The 19,330-nt window shown below is 36.3% G+C and overlaps 3 protein-coding genes and 1 pseudogene across 6 annotated transcripts; 3 read left to right on the top strand and 1 right to left on the bottom strand.

Moving 5' to 3' along the window:
* The first annotated feature begins 89 nt into the window (after nt 1-89).
* On the top strand, nt 90-2,416 carry LOC113058012 (protein Wnt-8a-like; annotated as a pseudogene).
* Nucleotides 2,417-5,051: 2,635 nt separating this feature from the next.
* On the top strand, nt 5,052-10,840 carry LOC113057706 (lymphocyte cytosolic protein 2-like). Of its 2 annotated transcripts, none has more exons than XM_026225198.1 (15): nt 5,052-5,339; nt 6,050-6,112; nt 6,425-6,471; nt 6,939-7,004; nt 7,122-7,150; nt 7,244-7,278; nt 7,366-7,564; nt 7,672-7,745; nt 7,853-7,916; nt 7,991-8,071; nt 8,174-8,231; nt 8,319-8,385; nt 8,699-8,773; nt 9,029-9,184; nt 10,485-10,840. In XM_026225198.1, exons 1-15 carry the CDS (start codon nt 5,262-5,264, stop codon nt 10,608-10,610), a joined length of 1,218 nt encoding a protein of 405 aa, XP_026080983.1. In that variant the 5' UTR covers nt 5,052-5,261; the 3' UTR covers nt 10,611-10,840. The 2 variants fall into 2 exon arrangements, with proteins under 2 accessions (XP_026080983.1, XP_026080982.1); XM_026225197.1 differs by having other exon boundaries at nt 5,053-5,339; nt 7,847-7,916.
* syce3 (synaptonemal complex central element protein 3) lies at nt 10,838-13,259 on the bottom strand. Of its 3 annotated transcripts, XR_003277865.1 has the most exons (5): nt 13,048-13,253; nt 12,682-12,790; nt 12,453-12,593; nt 11,961-12,072; nt 10,975-11,171 (listed from the first exon to the last, which is right to left on the bottom strand). XR_003277865.1 is itself a non-coding variant. In XM_026225201.1 (3 exons), the coding sequence occupies exons 1-3, from the start codon at nt 12,688-12,690 to the stop codon at nt 11,047-11,049; spliced, it is 246 nt and encodes an 81-aa protein (XP_026080986.1). In that variant the 5' UTR covers nt 12,691-12,771; the 3' UTR covers nt 10,838-11,046. The 3 variants fall into 3 exon arrangements, 2 of the variants coding, with proteins under 2 accessions (XP_026080986.1, XP_026080985.1); XM_026225201.1 differs by lacking the exons at nt 12,453-12,593; nt 13,048-13,253 and having other exon boundaries at nt 10,838-11,171; nt 12,682-12,771; XM_026225200.1 differs by lacking the exons at nt 10,975-11,171; nt 11,961-12,072 and having other exon boundaries at nt 12,079-12,593; nt 13,048-13,259.
* A 700-nt stretch (nt 13,260-13,959) lies between these two features.
* On the top strand, nt 13,960-16,282 carry LOC113057707 (forkhead box protein I1). The gene is made up of 2 exons (XM_026225199.1): nt 13,960-14,812; nt 15,101-16,282. Exons 1-2 carry the CDS (start codon nt 14,218-14,220, stop codon nt 15,661-15,663), a joined length of 1,158 nt encoding a protein of 385 aa, XP_026080984.1. The 5' UTR covers nt 13,960-14,217; the 3' UTR covers nt 15,664-16,282.
* Nucleotides 16,283-19,330: the final 3,048 nt, after the last annotated feature.

Here is a 19,330-nt window from a genome sequence, read left to right as displayed (position 1 = left end):
TTCATTGCGCATGTCTGACAACTGGTTCAAATGTTTATAGGTTAATAAACGACTTTTTGAGACCCTGCCCATGGAGAGTGCATTGATTTAATTTGAAGTTCATTGGAGGCGTTTCCTTGACTTGGCTGGTGACTGTGGAACAATAGCATGACAAGAATCCTGTAACAGAAAAGGTATTCTAAACTCCCATGGGAGGAGTATAAAATACATGACGGCTCATCAACGAATCAGTACATTTCCCGCTTTATGGGGATCTAAGATAGTGTCTTATTTCAACCGTTGGGTCTTTTTATTTTTTATTTGCAACAAAGCTCTCCATGGGGACACATGGTGAGGATGCATTATTATCAGTTTGCTGTAGCCTAATGTAAAAACAATTGCTCATTAAAATAAAGCGTATTTTGTTTTACCTTTTGCCTCCATAGGACAATTAACAATTTGCTGTGAAATCGTTTTACGGAAATAGACCACAACATCATCTGGTTTAGTTGTGTGTGTGAGAATGTACAGAAAACCTCGCATGCAAATCTTCAATATCCTTCTCTTATCTTCTTCTATAGGCGTGTTTTACCTATACAAGTAGTGTGCAGGTCGGTGCGCAGAGCGGGATCCGTGAGTGCAAGCATCAGTTTGCTTGGGACAGGTGGAACTGCCCGGACAGCGCGCTGCAACTTTCTACTCTTAGAAGTGGTTAGATATGTTCATGAATGTGAGCTGTTTATCTCTAAACATTGCCTGAAATTGAAACTCTTTATTTACTTTCACGACTTCTCTAGAAAACGAGAAAAACTTAATTTGTCCATGCAATTAGCGCAGCTGGCGTTGTACGCTTTAACCAGAAACTGCAGTCTTGGGGATCTGGACGACTGCGGATGTGACAGTTCGAGGAACGGCAAACTCGGTAAAAAAAAACCCTTACAGATACACTGATAAACTAATAAACTAAAGCAAATGTAATATCGACCCGGTTAATTTAAAACAGAAATACTACTACAACTATGTATGAACAATTCAATAAAAGTGAAGTATTTGCTGCTTTCAAAACAGTCCCGAAGCATTTATCTAGTGGGATAAACACTATTAATTCCAGGGGGTCGTGGTTGGATTTGGGGAGGATGTAGCGACAACGTGGATTTTGGCGAGATAATTTCTAAACAGTAGGTGGATGCGCTTGAGACTGGACAAGACTCTCGAGCTAAATTGAGTTGAGAAAAAAAAACAAACTGTTCATACGTCAAAGTTTTCATACTGTTCTGACAGATTAAAAACACCTCACACATGAATAGGGATTAAATGATACTAAAATCCAGCTTTGCAAATGAACAAATAGCTTATATCATAAGGCTTAGAGATCGCTAGGGGCGACAAATAAATTTTGGGTTGTGGAAAACGAAATCTCACTGTAAAAAAAAAAAAACTAAAAAGTGATAAGCTAGTGATATGGAAAACTGTATTAGGCAGTTGAGCAGCTGCTCTCCTGCCCCCACCCAAAAAAAAGAATAATAAAATAAAAATAATAATAATAAATAAATAAAAGAAATCTATGCAGTGGCTTATTTGTTTAGGAAAATAACTTTTGTGGTTACTGAAACTTTTTAAAATTTTGAAAATGTTCTTGACACGTATATGCATTTATACGTATAAAGAACACACACACAAAAGATCTGTAGATTAACAATACTATATGTTTTAGGCTGTAAAGGCGACCATGAAGAGGATCTGTAGGTGCCATGGCATGTCAGAAAGTTGCACAATGCAGACGTGTTGGATGCAGCTATCTGATTTCCGCGAGATTGGCAATTACCTGTGAAGCAGGTGAAGAAAGTGAAGCATGACCTGGCCCGGAAACTCGAATTGGACAAGAGACGAATGCGCATGGGCAATAGCGCAGAAAACCGCGTGGCTATGGCAGACGCGTTCAGCTCCATCGCCCGGACTGAGCTCATATATCCGGATGATTCGCCGGATTATTGCGCCAAGAACCTGAACTTCGGGTTTCCTGGCACGGAGGGTCGGGAGTGCGTGCAACATGGACAAAGTCAGTCTCACTCAGTGGGAAAGGAGAAGCTGCCGCAGGTTGTGCCATGAGTGCGGTCTGCGGGTGGAGGAGAGGCGCACAGAGATAGTCAGCAGTTGTAACTGCAAGTTCCACTGGTGCTGCACAGTAAAGTGCGAGAGCTGCTCTCAGGTCATTGTCAAACACGTTTGCGCCCGGAGACATGGAGGCCACGGGCACCAAAGACGCAGACCTCGAGTACCAAAATAAAACACCCCCTGACAAACTCTTTTCTATTGAGAACACCTCCACCTGCACTTTTCTAATATTTGCTATGTCTGTAGCCTACATAATATTATATTCAAGTATTTTAATACAACTAAGAAACTGAAATTGTTTGTGGTCTCGTTTAATGATTATGAACCCAAATACATCCAAATTGAGTCAATAACTTAGTTATGAACAGTACAGGCTGCTTCTGTTGCCTATGTTAAACAACAAACAGGCATGTCCAAATACGAAAATGCAGTTTAAATCTACTGCAAACATAGCAACATAAATTATGAAGAAATAAATATAATTTTGTAGTACCGATACATTTAGACAACAGTGCATGCATGCTTTTAAATCAATGTTAGCCTACAATACAAACGGATACAATTATTTTCTCAAAAAAAAAAAAAAAAAAAAAAAATTAAACAAACTTCCTGATTGTTATTATTGCACAGAATGTAAGGGATGAAATAAGCAATGAAATAAGCAATTAAATAAGTGATTATCAATTATAATGGTTGCTACGTTCCTCCTATCTATATTATATGCTGAGCCATTTGAGCGTTGTATGCTGTCCCAGACACGCGCTGAGAGAGAGAGAGAGAGAGAGAGAGAACCTTGAAAAGATATGATGGGGTCTCAATTAGTACTACAGTAAAAAGCGTTTATTTATGAATAGGTACTCTTAAATGGATCAACTTTATCACGCTTGGCCCTAGGCTCCTCCCTTTCCTAGAGTCTGGCCCACTTTGATATGCTTGCAGCACGGACAGTATGCTGCCCCGGTGACAAAGCCCGTGGGAAACATGCCACCGCTGGAAGGTGTTTAGCATGTTAATCCGCGTTACCGCTGTGTTGGTGTACATAATCACACCTGCGGAAGTCATGCAAATAAATAAAAGGGAAGGATCTAAATTCCATTATTAGTCACGTTACGAGGTTGAGAACCCATTTAAATTGTAAAACCAGTCCTACTTCGTGTGTCAACATAGAGTGATTATGTTTTACCAAATTGGAAGGCATGGCCTAATCATGACATTTGTTTTCATATCAGCAGATTTCTCACTTAGTTTGCCTATTACTTGATGCATTTACTCAGTGGGACATGCCAAACTGTCTGGGCTGATGAATGATGGGATATTGGCTCCAGTAGGGGTCTTGACTTGAGGACAGGAGGTGGAATTCTCAGAATATAGTGTTACAGTGACTCAATTTGTTTCCCATTGTTGCTTCCATGTTATAAGACAAAAATAATTTCACTTTTGATATGAAACAAAGTAGGTTACTTGTGCTTAAATAATAGCTCACAATGCATTGTATATATATATATTTTTAATATATATATATATATATATATATATATATATATATATATATATATATATATATATATATATATATATATATATATATGCACACACACACACACACACACACACACACACACATAAATTTTATATTTTACTCAAAGTACACCAGTCAACAGAAACAAATCCTTCACTCACCACAGAATGCCTTTTTGCCTTTCATGATGCTGTTTTTTTTCCCAGGCCACCCTGCTGAGCTGTGATGAATATGGAACAAAGTGTCCCTCCCCTCAAATACAGTACCATGTAGTTGTCATCTCAGTCATGACCCCCGTTCTCATCCCCTCATTGTCTCTTATTTAATGACCTTATATGGATAGAATCAGGTTGTAATCTAGGGCAGTCCTTTGGTTTAGCCACTTTAAAACCCCAGCACTGATCCCAGTCTGTTCCACTCCACAAAATACCTATTTCCTTTTAGCCTAAGGATTCCACTTGTGCATGACAAAGACCAGGAATGCATTGTTACTTCATCAGATAGAACTGCAACACTCTCCATCAAGCTAACTACTGACTCCCAGTCTTATTTGTAATTTATTCAAGGTTTTTGGCTCTAGTTTATTGGTTTCCATTTACATGACAGCTCAATATCACTGAAATTATTTGGTCTTAGTGTCCTAGTGTCTCCTATAAACTGGAAAAAAAATGGTTTAGAAATTATTTTCACTCATTAACATTATCTAAGTGTGAAAAAACAGTAAAGCACATATGTTAAAACCCCAAGCATGAAGAGCATACCTAGAAAAACACTTTATGGCAACTTACGAAGAATAAATTTAGTGACCATAAATGGTGACAAAATTAATTATGATTCATCCTTAAGATAACTTTAACACCTAAAACATGTGCAACGAAAGATCCTTCTGCTTTTTATTGGCTACAAGCCGCCAGCCCTATGTAAAGCACCCTAGGGAAGCAGCTACTTCACTATGTCCCGCTGGCCTGCCATTAACCGCACCTCTCACCTTGGTGTTAGAATGCATGCTGTTCTGCTCCCAAAAAGGAGATTTCCTCTTTTTGATTGGAAAAAAATGCAATGCATAACAGGTGAAAAGGCACCAGGGATGCAAAAATGGAATGCATTACACTTCCTGCATTTTATGTTGTCTGTTAATTTGTGGTTTTGGCCTAGTTGTTTGCTCGTTTTAAGAGCGTGAGAACTCTTTGCTTTTGATGAGTCCGATCTATAAATAATGTACTGTTGTAACCCCTGCAATGCTTGTAACCTGCATGCAACCATTTGCTAAACATGCACAACAGATTTAACGGTACGTTTCTGATGCATTTATGTTATAGAGCCTCAAAAGTGCAGTTATGTACCAATATATGTCCTAGTCATTTGAAAGTTTTGACATTCACATCTTTGGTGACGAGGCACTTCCTCTATACAGTTACAGGAAACAGAAAGAGCTGAGAGCCTGCTATTTTGCGTCAACAGTATCATCACACTCAGTCTTAGAGCTGCTAGCCACAAGCAAGACAAGCGTCATACAATTTTCATCAAAGCTGTATACTTTAATAGCAATCATCATAGACTATAAAACAAAAACTCAACAGCGAGAAGCAACTGCAATTGTAGAACAGTCAATTTCCACAGTACTGGATAAACAACCACTCCAATCACAATGAGTTTTGGAAGCGTACCATCCAGGTCAGAGGTGATGGGCTGGAACTCTGGAAACTTGGCTGATTATCTTAAAAAAGTGAGTATGTGAAATATATCCTATTTTTCTTTTGACCCCAAAAAAAAAACAAAAAAACAACAACATACAATTTAAATGTATTAAAAAAACATCTGTACACCTTACAAAGCGTATCATATAACCCACATGTTGTTTATTTCGAAATTAGGCCCACTTCTAGACAGTTTTCCTCTAAAACATAGTTGACCGATTATTCCTTATTTTTTTTAATAATGATGCCTTTGACATTAAAATGTCAAATGTGACTTTGAATACTGAGTGTGTAATCTTTAGAAATCTATTTTACAGACACTCTTGTTCTTCAGTTGCAGCACTTCAAGTGTGGCTGATTGATTTCCATGCAATGTGGTTTTCTAAACTGTTTTTTTTTTTTTTTGAGAGTTGTGTAAAGTTTCTAATGAACTCAGTTAATTTATTGTCTTGTTTTGCAATCATTTGGTCGAATGCATTTTCATGTCACAACAGTGCAAAACACGTGTAACTAAAAAAGATAGATAGAAACTTATTGTTTTAAAAAATGATTTATAATAAATTATAGCTGATGTAGTTTATATCAAATGCTAACCTTTATTTTATCTTGGATTAAAACATACTTTAGTGGTTGTCCCTTTAGCATGAGCGTTCATCAAATGCTAGTGACCTAGTTTATTAAATGCATAGTGTGACTGCAGATCTTCTTTCAGCCATCACACCTTTTTTTCTGTTTTCAGTTGAAACTGCTGGGGTGTGACAGAGTGGTGAAAAAAAGCAACATGAGTGGTGCAAGATTCTTGGTAAATTTGTTTTCTATTTATGACAAATACACTAAAACTCAGACCTTACTTACCATCAAAACATATTTGTGTGTGGACCGAACCATCAGTTACTCGACTTCTTGTGCATTCAAAAATCTTACTGGGTTATTACAACTAATGGCAAAAATAATGTTTGGTAATGGAAATGGAAATCCTACTTGCACACTGAAAAAAATACCTTTATTTTGGTGAAAAATCAAACAAACGTTCATAGAGCACTGTATAACAACTATGCTCAGACAAGCCAAATCACAATATAGAACAAATAATTCCTGTTTCTATCTTGTTTAGAATATGACTGATAAGGACTTTAAGAAGTTCCCTGCAGAACATATACCGTAAGTTTTAAGCTCAACTAACATAATAGTAAACTAAATGTAAGCTAAACATAATGCCAAAGGACATGTGCCTTCTGGCTCTGCAATGTCTGATTTGGTAGATACCTTTATCTAAAGCAACTTGCATAGCAAGCCTGGAAATTGCATTAAATAGAAGTGTACATTTCATGAGTTCATTCCTTGGGAATCAAATCCATGGCCTTGGCATTTCTGGCACAATGCTCTATACTTTTTTGGGCTACAGAAACACTAATATAGACTATAGCATCTGTCCAGTACAAAACACTAAAGAGCCTGCAGATAGAATTCTAAGTGAGTCACCAAAAAGTCAACATGTTTACACAATGTATCTGTAAAGTACACTTCCCTTTAATTACTGGTTAAAAAAAAAAGAAATAAAAGAAAATGGATTCTCTTTCTCGTTATATTGTTCTATATTTATTTACTTCTGTTTTTCTATTTGGAAGATTTATCACAAAGATCTGCAGAGATATTAATCAGAATAACAAACAAAAGAAGGGTCTGTTTCATAGGTAAGTAATCATGCTTTAAAACGTTTTAGAAATCCATTACTGTTATCTATGTAAGACAAAACTGAACTTCTGTGCATGCTTGAGAATTTGTCATTTTAAAACCTTTGCCTTGACTAGATCAGATCATCGGATGCCTCCAAGCCAAGGTAACACTTGTACGGTTAAATAAACAACTGGTTTTAACTCATCATGCACAAAACCTAAAATATCTCTATATTATTTTCTTTGAAAAAATGTAGAACCTAATCCAGGAGGTTGGGATTCTGATGAATTCGTAAGTGTTTCACTTAAAAAAAAAAAAATTCTCTCATCACTTTTTAGGACTTAGAACTAAATGCAAAATGTGCGTTTATATTTCTAGGACCAAGAAGGAAGTGACAACGACTATGAGGAGCCAGATAATAATGAGTTTGAAGACAATTACATATGTGCAGCATCATGTGATATTGAGGAAGATGTGAATACTGATGATGATTATGAACCACCTCCTACTGAAGCACCTTCTGAAATACCGACTCAGTTTCGAGTTGCCAAGCCTCTTGGTGATGGTGATTATTTAGGTAATTCACAATATTAACACAAATCATTAAATTGACATAAATGAAAGAATCCATGTATTTCAATTAGTACGGTTAACTCACCCATTCTGTCATGTGGTGGTGTGTAGACAGCGGCCCACGTGGTTCTGCAAGACCACCCCAGGACAACAGGTCAGCATCTCTTCCCAGAGGGCTTTTAAATGTAAGTAAAACTCTTTTAAGCATAAATTCATCTTAATGATTCCTTTACTGTAAATGCTGTAACTTCCGGTATAAGGTCATGCATAAGATGACGGTCTTTAGTTTCAGACACCTAAGCCTCCATCACGACCGGACCCCTCTCCACACAGGCCTTTCATTCCCCCTAATCAATGTGAGTGAGTTCAATTTCAAATCCCTCTAATATGAAAGCATGATCTCTAAATGTCCTGCAAATCATATCCACAGTAAAACCTAGTGTGCCAATGGTAGATCGGAGTAAGAAACCTGGCTCATCTCCTCTGTCCAAAAAAAATATTGTCAAATCAGGTACCACTCAGGTTTAATTTGAAATGTTCTTTAAACCTTTTATATCGTATGGTCATGACACTAAAAGTTAATTTTAACTTTTTTTTTTTTTTATCCTTAAAGCAATAAACCAAAACACCTTACCAATGGCTTCAAAATCAGCAACTTTACCCGCACAAAGGTGCGTATCTTTATCAACAACTTGCATCGATTCCTATAAAGTAAAGGAGTAGTACAGCACCGACGTATTTTTCAATCTCCAACACAGATTTAACACCCAACAGAGGGATGAGTTTCCTCCTCCACCTGTAGAAGTGAATTCGATGATGGGGCAGGTGAGCACCATCACATTACCTATAATAAACATGACAGCATGCATCTCACAATCCCACGACTCAACAATGAAATTAAAGCATGCAGTTAGACAGAACAGCCACAAGATGGCACTGCTGTTACACGAGAGGTCCTGTGGTTTACTTTACAATGACGCTAAACAAAAGACAACACTGGACAAGCCCACTATTGCTTAAACACCATGTACATTATTTAAAATCATAGAAAGGATACAAATGTATTTCCTGCTGTGATAATGAAAGTGAACACATATCAGTCCACAGTGTAAAGGCTGAATGTTTTTTATGCACTCAGGGCATGGATCCACGGTGGTATGTGGGGCAAATGTCACGAGGAGAGGCCGAAGTCTCACTCAGACAAATGAATGCAGTGAGTTGCACCACTTAAGTCATAGAATGTTAGAATCTAACATCTAACATAGAATCTAAAATACAACCCTGCCTTCAAATAATTCTTATAAATTGCGAATAAACTTTCATAAGAGAATTCATTTGTAATTGAAAGACTCAATAATAATAATAATAATAATAATAAATCCAGGCCTTTCCTTTGTATATGAAAAAAGTAGAGGCAAGTGTATGGAGACATACACATACTTAGTGCTGAACATTATGTCTTTTTTAGGATGGCACTTTCTTGGTGAGAGACAGTTCAAAGGGCTGCACAGAGCAGCCATACACGCTCATGGTGCTGCACCAGCAAAAAGTGTACAACATCCAGATCCGTTTCCTTGGAAACAAAGATGGATATTCCCTGGGCACGGGCCTAAATGGTGTCGAGGTAATGGCATCTGCTCATACTGACATAAATGTCAGTCATGAATGATATCCTGATTAACCCCGTAAAGGCTGATGTATAAACACTTGTCAGAAAAATCATGGAACAGTTTATCAAACCTTCAGACAGAACATAAAAAAAGTTTGCTTTTTTTCAATATCATAGTTATTACATCAGGCTTTTATGTCTCATATGTTATTGTACAGTAATATAGGACAATATGAAACTTATATACTCAAGGTTGGAAAAATGCCTCAATTTTAATCGAAGGCCCAAACAGAGCCAAAAATATGCAATTTAGTGCAGTTCCTGACATTTATATTATCAAAGAGTAAGATAAAATACTGATAGCTTGTAATATAATTCAATTAGATCTTTATGAAATTATTAGTTATTAGTTTCATAAGCTCTGGGCAAAACATAAAATGCAAAACAATACAAAGATGATTAAGAGACATACAAATAAATGTTCTGCATGTGCCCAATCATCTATACTGTTGAAATATTTACAGTATAAACGTTACGTTTATTTGATGAAAATCTGTAAAGATTTCACAGGAAATTATGTTTACCACAACCTGAAGCAGGTTTTAAGACATTTTTAATACCACCTTATGTGAAATGTAAGACCAAAACTGTGATGGATAAGCACATTATACGTTATTACATACGTTTATGTAATATTTAATGTGTTTAATGTATAAAGAATTGTACTTATTTATTGATTTTTATCCCAGGATGTTATAAATGCCAATACTTTTTTCAATTGTATGCGTCATCTTTCATGTAAAATTCTTACAATTGATCAAGAAACACCCTATGGGACTGTTACCAATCAAATTAAATAATTTAAACTGCAAAATTACAACTGCAGGATATTAGTGTTTTAAATACAATTTTGAATATACATAAGAAATGTTGGGGCAAAATGCATAATTTTAACACAAGACTAAACCACCAGTAGGTGGCGGTAAGTCACATATTCCTTAAAACGCTGAATCATTCGGTAACAAAAACGCAGTGTTGCTTGGAGAATGTGCAATACTTCTGTTCTGATCTTTGTTTGGAACTATGGTTGGTGAAATAGAACAAACCAGTCAAAATTTTATCTAAAATGTAACTTCACTACCTGTTTTTGTTGTTTTGTTTTTGTTGAATCAATTACACAACAGTAGGCTTTGTATAGAGTTAATGAAAAGGCTTTATAGGGTTAAAGTGAGGATAGTGTTTTAGATGATCAGCTTTGGTGATTTTTTTAGTTCAGTGATATTTCCTCAGTTAATCGACTGTACCTGTGTCCCAGAATTTCTCCAGTGTTTTGGACATGGTTGCACATCACATGAAGACCCCACTGATTCTGATAGACGGAATGGAGCGTGGAGCAGGACCTACTCGCCAGTGCTGCCTCATGCACCCGGCAGGTTTCTGAACTCACAAAGCAGAAGAAGAATCTATATAATGCTGACTGGATTCCAGTGTCAAACAGACTTACATAGAATTCAGACAGTGTCTGGTGAAATGCAGCTATTATAAAGTTATCAATCAACGCCAGGAGATGCAAATATTGAAAAATTAACTACATGACTAAATGAATGAATCATACTTGGTTTAATTCGATCCGACAAAACTGTCTAAACTTTTTAAATGAAAAAAAAAAAATATATATTTAAACACTTTCAATGTTAAAATCAAGCATTTTTAGACTGTTAACGAGAAGCAATTTTACTTATAATTAAGCAATTTTCTTATACTCTTAAAATGTACATTTGTCTGTTCTAAATTAAATATTCCTACTGTTTTTAGAATTCTAACTTAATGTTTCCAATTAAATTGTGAAGTTTACATGAAAAAGCACTTCTTTGTATTTAGTCTTCCGTCGTCTGTTGATGGTTTAACCAGGTTAGGGTTTCCACGTCAGTCTGGAGACGCGCCATTTTATCAGGGTGTGTGAAGCACACGGTCAGGTTACACTGCAGCAGCTGGATCTTCACTGAAAACAAAAGTTGTAGTAGTTGAAAATACAGCGAGAAGAACACAAGAATACACCCTCTCATTCCATTCTGACTGACTGAAACATAACCAGCACCAACAGGTTGTGTTTACTGTAATCAAAGTACATAAATAGAAGCATTCTGTTATGTATTATGCAAAGGTTACTGCTAACGTACACTCAAAGGAAAAATATCAGCTCATTATCATTTTATAATCAATCCTTTAATACAGATACAGCAGGTCTAATCCACTAGTAACTGCCGAAATATACAACAATATTTAGTTCTACTTAACTGGATATTTGGGGGATCAGCAATAGATGTAGCCAGCATATTTTCTCTAACAAATCTAATGGCTATATGAGATCATAAAACTCATTATTGACAGCCCTGGAGGATTTGCGGGATGTTCTGAGTTTTGATATGTTTTGTGTTAGCATTGACGGCTGGCATAGATTAATGTCTTAGCGTTGACTCCTTGTTAACTGCCACCCTTGGCACAGGTGTCACGTTTTCCTCGAAATTTGTTCATGTAATACCCATATCAAAGCCACCAGAGGAATTTCTGCCAACACTCAAAAAAGGGGAACTATTAAACTGCCAGCACATTTCGGAACTGTCAAAACATGAGTGTGCAGAGATGACTTTTCAAACTGTATATTATTACTTTTATTACATTTCATTAGATCATTTTACAATACTGGTGAAAAATCTAAGAAAATAAGGTTGGGATTAGGTCCAACAGTCACTGAATTATACAAAAATTAGTTCTAATGTAGCAAGTTTACCTTCCAACTGGTCAATCAATTCCGACATTAAATCCAACTGCTTCAAGATAAAATCCAGGCCATCTGAGGACCCATGTTCACGATTCTCTGTGGAATTTCCCTCAGACTCCATCTGTAAGACACACAGATGTAAAGGATAATTATGTATTATCATTAATATGGTCTCTAGTCTTAAACGAATGGCACACACAATAAGAAAAAATAAAAATTGAACAGCAGAACATTCAGAAGCCCCATTTTTGCATTTTAATGTTATTGGGCCAATCAGATTCACAATCAGCATGTTTGGTTGGTTGATTTTTTTTTATTAATTTGTATGAGGGAATAAAACCATGCTAAATCACAAATATACAGTGGCATCAAACAACTCTGGCAGATCTAACTGCAGCAGTTATAATAACATTAATATCATCCTTTTAGATCCCTCTGTTCTATATTGAAACTCTGACTTTATTTTTTGGGGATATTATGTTCTTTCAGTAGCAGGCTGACATTTTTGGTCTTGTCCATCTGTGGGACCACAGATGACAGCTTTGCACTTGAGGAACTCATTCTCCAGCCTCTTGAAGGATTCGGCAAGATCTGGACTGGTTCGAAGCACAACCATATCATATGCCATCCAAGACAACTTTACTGAGGACAAAGAATATGAAACTGACACAGTCGGTTTTCATTCACATCATTGCTATTATATTTAATGCAGTATTTGTTTGCTATCTACCTGAAACATTCTCCATTTGTTCAGTCATCTTCTCCAAATGTTGGTTCAGTTGTAAACTCTTACGACTGATGTCCTCACATAATTGCACACTCGAATTATCGTCAGACATCTAAAAATCAGCAAAGTCCGTAACTCCCGATGGATTGCTGTTATTTAATCTTAAATGTTTGATTAGTTATATTTTCATTAAATAAGAACACATTTTTAACGCACATAATCAGTTCTATGCGTTTTTCTTCCATCCATTTTCTGTCATTCAAATGTTAACGTAAACTTACCTCAGGTCAAAGCGACGTTGCTTTAAATTACGTTTATAAATGATTATACATGTACTGTAAATGGAAATTCAAAACTTAATTAAATTACCTTGGTAATGTATCGAACTGCAGACAATTTTTTTTTTATGTTTCGTATTTTATTGCGTCTGCTGCTGACCGTTACTTGAGCAAATTATGCGCGCGACACGTAGATTTAACGGCTTTCGCGCGTGCACATTCAAATACCATACACCTTGTCGAATCGCCTATAAATCTAGCTTTCTTTTAATTGACATCCGTTTTATTTACACAAATCGGTTCTTTAAAAGTGTTATTTTCAGAAAACGTATTAATAAAACGATTCATTGATTCTTTTACGTCATGACGTCCTCCCTGACGTTATCATCTAAATAAATGAACTATCGAACGAGCAAATGAACACATCTAAATAATTATAGGCTACATAAATGTCATTTAATAATACAATGTAATACAGTCTCCTTTTATATTAAGCACTATTAAGCACATATAAATTGTTATTACATGCTTTAATTACTTACAACCAACACTTTCGATAGTGAAATGAATTGGTGGTGGTGGTTCTGCTTTATTCAGTCAATGCTCTACACTGAATGTAAATGCCATTCTACTTACAAAAGCTGTAGTTGAAACTTTTCTGTCAATAAATTAGTGCTTAATCCTCATAAAATGTTTTGGGAAGTTAAAGTTATGAAAAAGTTGAATATATATATATATATATATATATATATATATATATATATATGTGTGTGTATATATATATATATATATATATATATATATATATATATATATATATATATATATATATAGGCTATATATATATAGGCTATATATATAATTTTTTTCATTTGTTTTAGGTGGTTGTAACTGAAAATTCCAGTGTGTCAGGCTAAACTGTGAATGCCTTCAGGTACTGGCAATGCTGCTGGTTTTTGGATCAGTGGGTGGGTTGATATGGGGGCTGTGTCAGCAAGAGCCTAGACACGTGGAAGGTCTCAATAAGGTGGGACTGAGGCGGTGCTACATATGCATAAATAAAACTGGTGCAACAGGTGATGATGTTGATACAGCAAAAGAAAGCGCCATAGCACAGAGAGGACACATGCAGGACAACTCCGATTGGAAACATATTAGAGCACCTGAAAATATTCCTGGATGATAAGGTAAAAAAGAAGTAGGCCTACAGGTCATCAGAGAGAAAGAGTTTCAGAGAGGAAAACATCCAGATCACTCAGCAATGACATCCTATGAATCTCAAGGTCATTCTCCGACGAGATGTGGCCCTCAGTTCCCAAACTTGGGACAGGAACCTCCAGAATTGAGTCTGTACAGCGACAGCTACTATCCACCACCATCACTGCCGAGTCCACAGAGAGCAAATCCTTCCTCATATGAACTCGCAGACTACGCTGCCTCATCGCCTAACCCCTACCTGTGGTTCAACAGCCCAGGGATGAACAGCACTCCTTATCTGGGTGCAACACCAGGCCCTCCAGGACCGCCTTTTGTTCCCCAGCACTACGGCATGCAGAGGCCCTATTTAGGACCTGGGGGACCAGGTGGTCCTTGTGGTGAACTGAGCTGGTTCTCTATGCCTTCTCAAGAGGAACTTATGAAGCTGGTCAGGCCGCCTTATTCATACTCCGCTCTTATTGCCATGGCCATACATGTTGCACCAGAACGCCGCCTCACGCTAAGTCAGATTTATCAGTATGTTGCAGACAATTTCCCTTTTTATAACAAGAGCAAAGCAGGATGGCAAAACTCTATTCGTCACAACTTATCACTAAATGACTGTTTCAAAAAGGTTCCACGGGATGAAGACGATCCAGGTGAGTGTTTGTGTCTCTTTGATTCTTTATTATTGAATCAAGTTAAAAAAAAACTTTAAAAAATTACTAAAATGGCATAGTCCTAATAAACATATATTAGTAAACTAATATAAAAATTACACATTATTTCTTAATTTTTATTAATTTGAATAATATATACAATAACTATATTTTAATAAATTGTTTTTAAATCCGTTTGAATAAATAATCAATAATACCATATAATTCCTAGATAATTTTTTGATTATGTAACTGTATTTAATGTGCAATTTGTCTCTCACTTTAAAGGGAAGGGTAATTACTGGACCTTAGATCCAAATTGTGAAAAAATGTTTGATAATGGCAACTTCAGACGCAAGAGGAAGAGAAAGTCTGACAGTCTCCTAGAGAAGAGCAGTTCTGGAGGGAATCTGAGCTCAGAGTCAGGAGACAGTAACGGCAGGGGCAGTCCAAAAAATCAAGCTGTTGACATTTCCACTTTGCCTGAAAAGAGTCCTTCACCCGCATCCACGGGTCCATCACCATGCTTGAACAACTTCCTGACTGAGATGTCTGGCGTAGCTGGTCCTCTGGACATGGAAGGAGATCCCCTGAGTCGTCCCTTTACACTCAGTCTGCCGGCGGATGGAGCACAGAGAGCTTCGCAGCCCGCAGGGTTTGGCAACTACTCCCCCGGCTCCACGGTGTCCGAATGGGCATCATCTCTGCCCCCACCACCCCCCATTTCCCCATCACCCTCCCACTCCACTTTAGGCTACAGCGGGCCTGCTCTCAGTCAGTTTAATGGGCATTTTTACCCTGGTTTGAGCTCAACAGGTATTCTTTACCCTCGGGAGGGCACCGAGGTGTAGGAAGGGAAGTAGGTGACAGCCAAAAAAGAAAAAAAACTGAATGATTAATTCACGCTACAGACACTGGGGGCGAAAAAAACAAAAAAACAAAAAAAAACTTGTTTTCCTGAAACTATACACTACTTTTGGCCTAACTGAAATCCTTTGAGATCTGTGGGCACAAGATACGAATGAATTCCCACAGGAATGGCCTAGTCAGCATGAGATATGACAGGCTGACTCTAGCAAAGGCCCTTGTTACCAGCAGCCCTGACCTGGGGTCAGCTGCTGACATCAAGCCATTTTACGCACATCTGATTCTTACTTAGCTCAGATTACTGACACTGAATTCAAGCACATGTAATGAAACAAAAGAGCAGAATGACTTCTTATGTGGGCAGAGAAACTCCAGTGAAAATACATACAGTGAAGCAGATTTTATTCTGATGCATGCTGGTATTGTCATATGATAAAGTCAGTCTTTGTATTTTAACATGACTATGTGTTTGCTATATAGTTGTAAAGCTGGGTATGTGTGAAGTATGGAGTGTACTTTAATTAATTTTACTTTATTATGAGGTCTTTAAGGGTGTATACTGCTTCTTCTTTTATTTTTATAAAACATTTTTTTTAAATAAAATTGAATTATGTTATTCAATTGAAATTAATTATATTTGTATTTGACAAAAAAATTAATTCCTTTTAATTTTACATAAAGCTAAATTTATCTCAGATTTAGAATGTCCATGGAAAAAAAGAAAAAAGAAAAAAAGAGATGACCTTGACAGAACTAGAACTAGTTTCACCAGGTCACTCTAACTGTCATCACTTCTTGAAACTTTCACTATTATGTAGGCTACTGCTGAGCTCATTGTTTTTGGCAGTGCTTCAAATATACTTAAAATTGGTCAGCATTTGTATTCATATGATGATGATATGGGGGATAAGAAGTTGTAAGACAGCACAGTATAGCTGCTCAAGATAAGAGCTTAATGTTTTTGTTTAGTTAACAGAAAATTTGATACAGCCATAAAGTGACAGATAACAGATTCCTCCATGTTGCTCTGCTCTATGATTTCTGTTCCATTGTGTAGAAACTGATGTGATGAAAACATAATTATTCTTAAATATAGTGGTTTCAAAAAGCATTTGGACATTTATGCATTTCAAAACAATTAATAGATTTGTAGGTTTGAAATGATAAAACAATAAATATACAATTTTAACTTAAGAAAAAGGTATTTGGAGACTTCTGGTTGTCAAATGTAAACATACATGGTAAATGTGATTTACTACAATCTACTAAAGTCTACAAGAGTTTTTGCACTCATGCTGAAATACAGTGAGATGCCTATAAAGGAAGTGCTTTTTGCAAGCTTTCTGTATACATCCCATTCACGATTTGAATAAATGTTTTGTTTTACATGCTGTGGAGCCAACACAATCTACGTACAGCTCAGATTTGCCAAAATGGTGCTACGCTGATTTGGAGAGACACAGGAAACGAATTGTTGAATAAAGTCATTATTTTAGTGTACAAAAAGTATTCTTCACTTTAATAATTTAAAAATGGCCTAAATGGCCTATAATTAAACTAGGGTTTAATATAATTTTGGTGTCTTAGTGTTGCTTAGGTATACACAAATAATGTAATGATTCAAATGCATGCTTAGCAACCAGAAATAGAGATACAAATTGAAAACAATGAAGTGAAACTCGAAAAGAAAACAAGAAAAACAAACTGAATGGTTTCTGAGACTTGATTCTGTTAGTGGGGTCTACAGCCCGGAGCAGTTTCTAGAGCAGGAGTGATGTGTGTATGCATGTGTGCGTTTGTACTGTCAAGATATCCATAAACAAAGCATAAAACGTCTACATGATGGAGAACTTTGTTTGGCAACTTTCACCAAGGTCACCAACAGACATGTTGTATCAGTAAATCAGTTATCCTGTCAGAAATGAATTCATTTGGTTGTTGTCTTTACCTGACTTAAGGGAACATTTAAACAGGTAGAAGTTTACCATGAAGACCTCATCTCAGATCCTGTAACTGTTTTGCATAACAGCTCACAACACACCCCAGGAGATCACAGAGTTAATTTCTTTGAGAATGAATCAAATCTAGGTTTCATGATTTTCATACCTACGATTTGTTCCATGTGTGCGAGCAGAAGCTTCAATTAATAAAGAATGAGCCCTCGAGCAAATTCTTGCCCAAGGGAATGTCCTCTTCAGATGGAGAAACTGATATACGGTAGTATGGAATCTGTGGATTTATTATAAGAAAATTCCTTAATGTAACATGCAAAACACATGCCATTATTTGGCACACCAAAGAATAATTTTCACTATTGGAATTATCTGTGAGATGATTTATGATCATTCCTGTTGGCCTATGAACCATAAACATGTTTATAGGAAGAAAAGAGAAAGACAAATTTTATTCACACGCATATCAACAGAAAAAAGAAAGTTATAATAGAAAGGTGTATTCTGCAGCTGTATTTGCATATGAAATATCTTTGCTTATTTTGCTACTGTTTTTATGCGGCAGTGCATAGATTCCATGGTATTTAGTATATTTCCATGCCAGTCGAGCACTAGCTGTGGCATGAGAAAGTAGGGAAGAAGAACTTGTTGTACTTTGTACTGTCTGCTTCAAACTTGCCAAAAGAAACAGAAGGAACATTTTGTCTTACAAAACCTAACAATAAAGCAAATTTAAGGAAAGATGGCTTTTGGTTGAAAACTCTGCACCCTCTCACTGATGTAATGATGCAAATTACCAACTGCTTATTTTACCATTTGGAATGGTAAAATAATATATATATACACACACACACACACAAAGACATCAATCTGTTTCACACAGGTGCACATTGCCTCTGTGAGGGGGGATTTGTTACGGCAACAGGTTAGAAATTACTCATTATCAAAAATGTACATTTGTGTTTGAGTTATTTTGCTAGGATCTATGCTCAATATCCACTCATCAACCACACTGTTTCCTGTAGCCTTGGGGCAGAATTATTGCTCAACAGTATAATGTGATTAAAAGCTATAAATCTTCTGTTACACCTGCTGCCTGTTGTGTGGCAAACACCTGTCCTTCAAACAGAATCTGCCAAAACAATGTGTTCGAGATGCTTCTGATATATTCCTGGTACAGATTTTATGACCAGCCAATAACAGTCAGTCCTGGATCCATTTAGTGACTTGTCATTTTAATTACCTTAAATAAATAACAATTATGGTGAAAAAAATAACATGACAATCATCTTAATTTTCAACGTCATGTTTTTTTAAACGTTTCTTGGAATTTTAAAATATTAAGAATATACAATGGGACATAAATATAGTTATGCTGGGGTCAGCAACTAGCCCACAGTGTCCCACTGCAGAGGGTCTGACATTTACTGTTATTTAAAACATCCAAGCTTTAACAAATTTTTTGTTAAAAAGCTAAAATTAAGATTGTCCCTCCCACATTTAAATGTATTATATGCTATAAAATGTAAATGTTTTATACAAGTATGACTCATCATATGTGGACAGGTTTTTTTTTTCCTCCATTAAGTTTGGGGTCACAAATTTATTTATTTATTTTTAAGAAACTAAATAGTAAAGTTTGTAGACAAATGTTAAGTTGGCTTGAAAAAGCCTAGCCAGAAAGTTTGAAGTAGTTTTA

Source organism: Carassius auratus, chromosome 39 (assembly GCF_003368295.1).
Source record: "Carassius auratus strain Wakin chromosome 39, ASM336829v1, whole genome shotgun sequence".
Taxonomy (NCBI): Eukaryota; Metazoa; Chordata; class Actinopteri; order Cypriniformes; family Cyprinidae; genus Carassius; species Carassius auratus.
Note: the sequence above shows the minus strand (reverse complement) of the source record. Positions and strands in the feature narration are given on the sequence as shown.